At 40.8% G+C, this 8547-nt stretch overlaps 1 protein-coding gene across 1 annotated transcript; it reads right to left on the bottom strand.

Annotated features, from left to right (window-relative positions):
- Positions 1-584: 584 nt before the first annotated feature.
- SRSF3 (serine and arginine rich splicing factor 3) lies at positions 585-8138 on the bottom strand. The gene is made up of 6 exons (XM_002914288.4): positions 8002-8138; positions 6078-6285; positions 4256-4390; positions 2028-2066; positions 1717-1803; positions 585-1555 (listed from the first exon to the last, which is right to left on the bottom strand). The coding sequence occupies exons 2-6, from the start codon at positions 6281-6283 to the stop codon at positions 1528-1530; spliced, it is 495 nt and encodes a 164-aa protein (XP_002914334.1). The 5' UTR covers positions 6284-6285; positions 8002-8138; the 3' UTR covers positions 585-1527.
- Positions 8139-8547: the final 409 nt, after the last annotated feature.

The following is an 8547-nucleotide window of genomic DNA, read 5'->3' as shown; positions in this document are numbered from 1 at the left end:
CTGCATCTTAGAAAATCTTTACAGACTGAACTCAGTGCAATGACTCATCTTTCATATCAAAGTACAGCATAATCCAGAACTACTTTTAAGTAGCACATTTAAGGAAACTAAGCCACAAGACTGTTGCATTATGATTTAATCTAATTGCACAAAAATTTGAAATTACAACTCCTCTGGATTTCTAAGAGGAAGGTTATGCATGCCTCCATATTCAATTCTGCACTGTTACATTTGAACCATATAGCAAATTTTACATCAGGATGGATCAATTTAGAATTCCCATGCAACACCTCAAATTATATAAAATGGAAGTAATTTTTAAAGCTTTGTGGAAAAGTCTCATGCTAATGAAAGTCTTTTTAATGGGTCACTTTGGGTTATAATGTACCAGGTTGCTACACTTTAAATGTTGGTCACAGAGTATCATGGTCTTTGAACTGGCTCCTACTCCTAAAAAATGGTTAAGTACGAACAATCACGTAGGTGACAACCAAAAATTCCCCTTCAGCCTCAATTGTGTCTAAGATTTGTGTAACCAACTGATTTCCATGGGACATGAACTATGGTAATAGTGGGTTCGACTATTACACAATTACGCTAATATTTTATTAATTCAAAAGCACTTTACAAGAAAATATAAGTATGGCTTCCAATAGGAATGTTATACCTGGACTTGATACCAAGCTCACAGATTTTAGTTTTGCGAGGAAAAACAGGCTTTCAGGTTAAACAACAATTTGTAACCAAAACTTTAATCCCAACGATTCTCACAAACATATTACAAATGACAGCATGAAAAAAAAAATCTTGCACAGTAACTCAAAGTTCAGCTCTACAATGTACCCTTAAACTGGCAGGACACTGGTATCTTGAATAGTTTCAAACTACCAAATGGAGAACGTTATGAGAGCTGTGTGTTCATATACAGCCATCACATAAAGAACTTATGACCTAAAGCATAAACTAGCTTTCTTAAAACTTCCAATTCTACACCAACTGGACACCCCTGCCCAGTATGAAGACTGGTTGGGATTCCTTTTTTTTTTTTTAAACCTCTAATCTAGTTTAACAGTGCAGCTTAATTTTTACCTGCTGGCTTGTGTTCACACCAGCTTTTAAAGACTGCTTCTTCCACTACACTGCATACTATTATCCCAGCTATGGAAAGACTTCGTTCAATTCGCCAGTTTTGTTTTCATAATATTAAATGTCAAGCTTTAGCTGGGCAGGAGTCGAAGGTTTATTATCAGTCTATGTGGACTAACTTCAAAGCAAATTCAATTTTGCTTAAGGGAACATTGTAAAGTAACAATTCTTGATATTACATGCCTCATATGATCCATTCAAATCATAAGAGAATTACATCTTTATGTGTCACTGTTCCAAGAGACAAACAAATGTGAACAGCTAAAACATCTTAAAAATGCACCAAGCTTATGAAGTCTCAAACAAAACTTGAATTTTCTGTACATACTCCTGTCAAATGAAGTTATTTCCTGTACACCACTCCTCTTGCAAACTGGTCTTCTATTTCCTTTCATTTGACCTAGATCGGCTAAAAAAAAAAAAAAAAAAAAAGAACGAAAGTTACATACATAACTCAGTGACACAACTACATCAAAGACTTTCATGGAAAATAATCAAAATGGCTTAAGATGACCAATTCCTGTTTTTACTACATTGTTCATAAACACTCCAAGTCATTAAAGATCTTACCTACGAGACCTAGAGAAGGATCGGGACGGCTTGTGGTTTCTCTCCCGAGACAGTGATCTCTCTCTCCTCCTATCTCTAGAAAGGGACCTAAAACCACAGGAAGAAAAATAGATCACTTAGATTTATACACAACAAACATCTGTAAGAAATCATCAAAAACTAAAAGTTGGTTCATTCCTGCAACACTGGCTCTACAGACCACTTGATTCACTACTGAAGCCAGAGTCTTTTACCATTAACCATATCAGAAAACAGCTTAAGAACAGAAATGCTGTCATTTCTGAGAATGTGGCCAAAAAAAAGTTATTTACCTGCTCCGGCTGCGGGAGAAGCTTCTCCGTCTTGGAGATCTAAAAGCAGAAACAGGAAAATTAGGCTAATTGTCAATTAGTACTTATGGCGTGAGGCATTTCCCAACTTTTCAATCTCACTGTTGGGCCCAGTGAACGTGCCGAAGAACTGGCACCCATCGTCCAAAAAAAATAAATAAATAAAACCAAAAAAATTAAAAAACAAACAGGAAAAAAACAGAAAAGAAAAAAGGCACAGAAGGATTAAGGAACCAAAAGCTCAAGTGAAAAGCAGATATTCCAACCATGGATTCACTTTAACAAAGAATGCTTCACAGCAGATCTGTCCAATGCAAAACTTCATGTCAAACTAACTTCACTACCCAAACACCACACCAAAATATAGTCCCACAAGTAGTTCCAAAAACAGTACCATAAACCAGTATTTGGAACCCATGCAAACCTATAAGTCCATGACAAGACTTAGGTACCAGGTGGATAGTGTAATTTTGTGAAAACGCGCTAGGTGTAAATACTGATGCCATTAAGTGCTACATTAGAACTGCATTTGTGATCGTCACATTTAAGAGTGTGTTTAGGCTTATAAAAATTACCTTAGCTTGGCCCCCTTCACCCCCAAAATTTAAATTTGAAAACTGTTAGTAAAACCATTTAAAGGTGATAGGATTCAACAAATTTTTGCTAGAAAGGAAAGCTAAATCTGTTAGAGTTATTAAAATTTTTAGTTTGGCATCTCACACATGCAAATAAGTTTCACTTGAAGGTCTAGTTACATTATGAGTTCCCTATCACCCTTAAAAGTTTTATTCAAGCAATATATATGTACGTTACCATTCAATTATGCACAGCCAGCCTTTGATCCAGAAAAAAGAATTACTTTAAGCCGCTTACTCCTTATTTTAACCAGCAGTAAACTGTATAAGCAGGAAAAACTTACTAGTTTTGGGTTTCAACAAGCTAGAAATGGTGAGGTGAGGCTGCCGGACTGACGGCCAGGAAGAATTTGCTGAAAAGGTTTTGCCAGATGTTGCGTTGGACTTAGTTGGTTGGCGAAGGGGGTGTTGTGGATTTTTCCTGCTTTTTTGTTAGCCGAAGGCTGCTGCTGTAGTTGTTGTGAAGACATTTGGTAAATAAACAGCTGAGCTGATTGGCCAGGAATGTGTGGGCGGTCGAGGTGGCTGCTGCCGATTTGGTTAAGGTTGGAGAGAAGGCTGAGAGAAAACAGCATGCTCGGGAACCAAAGGGCGGTGCAACCTGACGACTGGCCATGCCTGGGTCATGTGAAACGACACCAGCCAAGCTGAATGGGGCGCGCTGGTCACATGACGCTGAAAGGGCTAGTTGACTGGCTAATGCAGACTCAGAGGGTGGTGAGAAGAGACATGATGGTGACTCTGTAACGGGGTTCATTTTTATTAATAGATGGACCAAAAAGCACAAAAAAAAAATGAAAAACAAGCCATCAGTACAACCATCTATTTAGCTAACAAATACTCTTTATTATGATGGGCAACAGTGTGTTGTTTTGTTTTTCAAAATAGCAAAAGGGGCAAGATTTTGAACTCCTATCTCCTAGAAGGACTTCACTCACCTGTAAGAGGTAAATTCAGTCCTATAGAAACTATTTTGGAGGTTTGAGGAGATGTGGAGTTAGCATCCAGACAATACTGCCTGGTCCAAGAATGATGCCATTTTCAATTATAAAAAAACGGAAATCTCACCTATTTGGGTTTGAAGAACAGATGATTGGGATTACTTTTTTAGCCCCCTTTATCGGTCAGTGACTTAAGTTAGTTTCAGAATGATTTCTATTTTACCAGTTGTAACATTACAACAGCTGCCTGGTTGATAAATACTACAATCGTGCTAATAGTAGAAAACACATTTTTGTGAAGAGCTAGAGTTGAATGTAATGTTTGTCATTATGGAGTCAAGAAATGGAAAAAGGCCTAAATTGAAGTATAAGGGAAGACTTGGAAAGATGCAACTAGAAGATGAACTAGAAGATAGATCCAAGATAGAAGTTACTGACTACCAACATGAACAGTGACCTAAAGACAAAAGCCAACACTCAGCACAACTCACATACCCCGAACTACACCCAGCAAATGTTTCATAAAAACCTCCAATTCTTCAAAGCTTAAAACCCACCAACAAACTTTAAGAGAAATACCTGCTCCTATTAGCTACTCCATTACACCAATACCTCTAAACACGCTCTCAAGTACCTGCGGCGAGGTGGAGGACTCCTTCTCCGATAATCATCTCGAGGGCGACGACCCCAAGACGGAGGTGGGCCACGATTTCGACTTCTCTTTTCACCATTCGAGAGTTCCACTCTTACTCGGCAGCCACATAGTGTTCTAAGAAGGAAAGAAACATTATTAAATTTAAAAGAGCCAAACTTACTTTCTAAGAGATATGTATGAATGCAAAAAGAAAGCACTCCTACTTAGTTTCTTTGCAAAGTACACACCTGAATGCCTGTAGAATCCATAATAGCAAAAAAGTTTTTTTCTTTTTTTTTTTAAGATTTTATTTATTTATTCGACAGAGACAGCCAGAGAGAGAGGGAACACAAGCAGGGGGAGCGGGAGAGGAAGAAGCAGGCTCATAGCGGAGGAGCCTGACGTGGGGCTCGATCCCAGAACGCTGGGATCACGCCTTGAGCCAAAGGCAGACGCTTAACGACTGTGCCACCCAGGCGCCCCGCAAAAAAGTTTTTCTAATAAACAAAATCAACTTCCTTACATTTTAGTTCTTTGTTCGAGTCCATCTAAATCACTGGGCACAATGTTAATTTGCTAGCATTACAAATGTGAAAACCCTGGATTGATCCTCTAAGATCTCGATCATCTATACATCCTGGTGGGACTTTGAGATCCCAGCACTTACTGATCTTTCTGTATTTGCTAGTCTTTCTCCTCCCTCCACAACCCCTCCAGGCAAAAGCAGTGAACTGAAGCATTCTCGCCATTTCATCTCACCATCTCCCCTGAATGGTCACATAACTAACACTTGGGAAACTGCAGCCGAGCACAGTTGTGAAAAAATAATCCCCCAGCTCTTCATTGTTCCACATCCGTTTAGATAAACCACCATTATTTGGACAGTGACTGGGAAGAGGTGGGAGTCCTGGAAAACGGTTTTTATAACCTGCTTGGATAAATGACCTCTTATACAGCTTTACAGCCAACCCTCAGACCCCTTAACTTTTGAACCTTAAGGATTAACCATTTCCCTTGGTTTCATGAAATCCAATGGTTTTCAAAGACCAGAAGGTGGGGGAGAAGGGCAGTACCTGTTCCCTTTAAGACTCCGGTACCTGTTACTTATCAGCCAGTAAGAGGACACCGTAAACACAAAAGGAAATAGCTACATATTCCACCCTTCCTAAATATCACAAACACGTAAAAGATACTGGTATCGTTTGGTTTTTTTAAAAGATTCTATTTATTTATTTGACAGAGACAGACAGCCAGTGAGAGAGAGAAAACAAGCAGGGGGAGTGGGAGAGGAAGAAGCAGGCTCCCAGCCAAGGAGCCTGATGTGGGGCTCGATCCCAGAACGCCGGGATCGATCACACCCTGAGCCAAAGGCAGACGCTTACTGACTGCGCCACCCAGGAACCCCAAGATACTGGTATAGTAAGCCCAGTATACTATTATCCAACTACAACAACTGTCAGTTTGTGGCCATTCTTATTTGAAGAGAGTATTTAATTTCCAATTGTTTCAGAAACAATTCAAAAGTGACACCACAGGTGACACTTCGTGGAAGGTTTAGATTAAAATGCTTTAATCACATTTTGGATGCAAAAATCCACCCACCAAGAACTGACCCACACAGGAAGGAAAGAATCTTCCTGTGTATCTCCAGTGAAACTGTTCAGTCCCTTTTCACTGTGGAAAAGATTTATTATGTAAGTCTCTAATAACATTAACTTCAGATAGCCAAAAAGCCATCTAAAAGCCACATATCCTAGGAATTTTAAGTATTAAAAACATAAGCAACATATTTATCATCAGTATAAATTAGTCATTAAATTACCTCCCATCTAGTTCTCGGACAGCATCGGCTGCATCTCGGGGGTCTTCAAATTCAACAAAAGCAAAGCCGGGAGGGTTTCTAGCAACCCACACACTTCGGAGTGGTCCATAATAGCCAAAAGCTCGTTCCAATTCAGTCTTGTTACCATTGTTTCCAAGATTACCTACATAAACCTTACAGTCCAATGGACAGGAATCACGATGCATTTCTGTAACAAAAAGAACACCCCAAACATTAATTATGCAATAATCTACATAGTGACAGATCCTTGAGAATGCTGAAATTTTAACTAAAAACCAAACAAGCAACAACCCTCAAAACACCCATCTCTCTTATCTGTACTGATAACCACCAGGAAGCCAGCACGAATTGCATTAAGAAAAAAACTCCTCTGTGAAAAATTGAGAGGGGGAAACGAACACTGAAGAGAGCATTTACTACAATCTGGGCACCAAGTTAGACTTTATTATTACAATTAATCTCAAAAATAAAGCACTTAGTAAAGTAGGATAACTTGCTCAGAAGCAAATCCTGGAGACACAAAAACCAAAATAAAGAATTAAAACAAGACAAAGCTAAGGCTGAGCCATTTGAAAGGCGGTACTAATATGCCCTCAAGCAAAAACTTAACCAGCTTCACTCCTCAAGCAGCTAAGGATTAGTTTTTTTTAAAAAAGAAATGCACACCCCAGCAGCACTATTCTCAATAGCCAACATCAAAAGATAAATGGATAAGCAAAATGTATTATCCATACAACGGAATATTCAGAATGAGGTACTGATAAATGCTTCAAAGATGAATACTGAAAACATGCTATTACAGATGCCAGACACAAAAGTGCACATACTAAGATTCTATGTATATGAAACATCCAACAGGTAAACCCAGAGACTGGGGCTGAGGAAGAGGGCAGGGGAAATGGGGAAAAGTTGCTTAATAGGTATAAATCTCCACTGGGGATAAAAAAAAAAAAAAAAAACCTTTTGGAACAGGATGGTTGCACAGCACTGGGAATGTACTGAATACACTGAACTGGCACACTATAAAATGAAATTTATGTTAATTTCACTGGCGAGAAAGATTTCTTAGTGCACATTTACTGCCCTTCCGGGGCTTATATTTGATAAATCTTCCAAAAAAAGTCACCTCTACAATGAAATCGAATCAACCTGTAAACCAGTTTCAACTGCAAAAAGTAGCCAACCCAGTAACTCAACTTAAAGGGTTTCTCATAAACACCATGTTCTTCTCTCTCTGGGCTTATCCAATTAAACAAACTAGTCCAGACACATCCTATTTGCATGACCCCACCCTGTACCCAAGAGTTCTGAGGCCAAATCATTGCTGGAAGTTGGTTTTTAAAAACTTGGCCGTAAACCGTTTCAGAGTAACTATCAACGGGAAGCTACTACAAGAACAATGCTACCCAAGAAAGATCGTTCGGTTTAAAAAAAAAAGTGATAGAGTGTAGAAAGTCAAATTAAAATTAGACGAAAATACAGCTGAGTACAGAAACCACGTAATAGGAATCAAAAGGTCCAATCTCGATTGGTGACGTGAGAAAAAATTCCCGAGTAGCTTCCAAAGAAAACGTGGGGGGGGGGGAGGAAAAAGGCGCCATAAACTGAAAGGCCGCGGCCCGGAGCACAATTCGGTTAGCGGCTCCCCCTTCACCTCAACTTTCGGGTAATCCCGCTTCTCAATTCACCCCTACGCCCCGTGAAAAATTATAAACACCTCCAATTCGAGGGCCAGGTACATTCTCTGATGGATCAAAAGCCCCCGCCACCGCCCCATGCAGAACGTCACAAAATGGCGGCGGCGTCTCTTTGTCTCAAGCTCGCGCCACCATTGGCCCTGGTCCCTCCACGGTACAGTTAACTGCCATTTCCCACTAAACTCCTTTAGTCGCCAGTCACTTACCGAGATCTGGGGTTAGAAAGCGGACGCTCAAATCCACACACCCTCGGATAGGTCTTCCCGGTTCCCGCTCCCCTCCCCGCCCGGCTCCCACAGACACTATCGCTGACCTGGCGTCCACGAAATGGCGGACCACCACCTTCTCCTCGCCCCTATTTATAGGCCACGCTGAAGTCACATGATTGGACCGGCTCGCCCAATGAGAGGCGGAGGAGGTCGTGACGTTGCGGCCACAAACGCAACGAGAATCGCGGTTGCTGGGAGCGCGCTCTGGCGGTGCCGGTGGGACCGCGGAGACGTGCGCTGCTGAGTCTCGGTTGCCTCAGGCCTGGGGCTTCCTCGGGTGTTTACGCGTGGCCGACCTCCAAGTTACCCTCAGTCCTCTCTCCCTCATCTCCGGATAGACTGGGGTTTCATGACACCACTGTCGTCACTCCCAAACACCGATTGAGCCGTTTGCTCCAAATAAGATTTAGATAGTAGATGAATTCATTAATTACTTCACCCTCGAGAACGGCTACACTGGAATTTAAGGCCATCACGTTTACA

Source organism: Ailuropoda melanoleuca, chromosome 5, assembly GCF_002007445.2.
Source record: "Ailuropoda melanoleuca isolate Jingjing chromosome 5, ASM200744v2, whole genome shotgun sequence".
NCBI lineage: Eukaryota > Metazoa > Chordata > Mammalia > Carnivora > Ursidae > Ailuropoda > Ailuropoda melanoleuca.
Note: the sequence above shows the minus strand (reverse complement) of the source record. Positions and strands in the feature narration are given on the sequence as shown.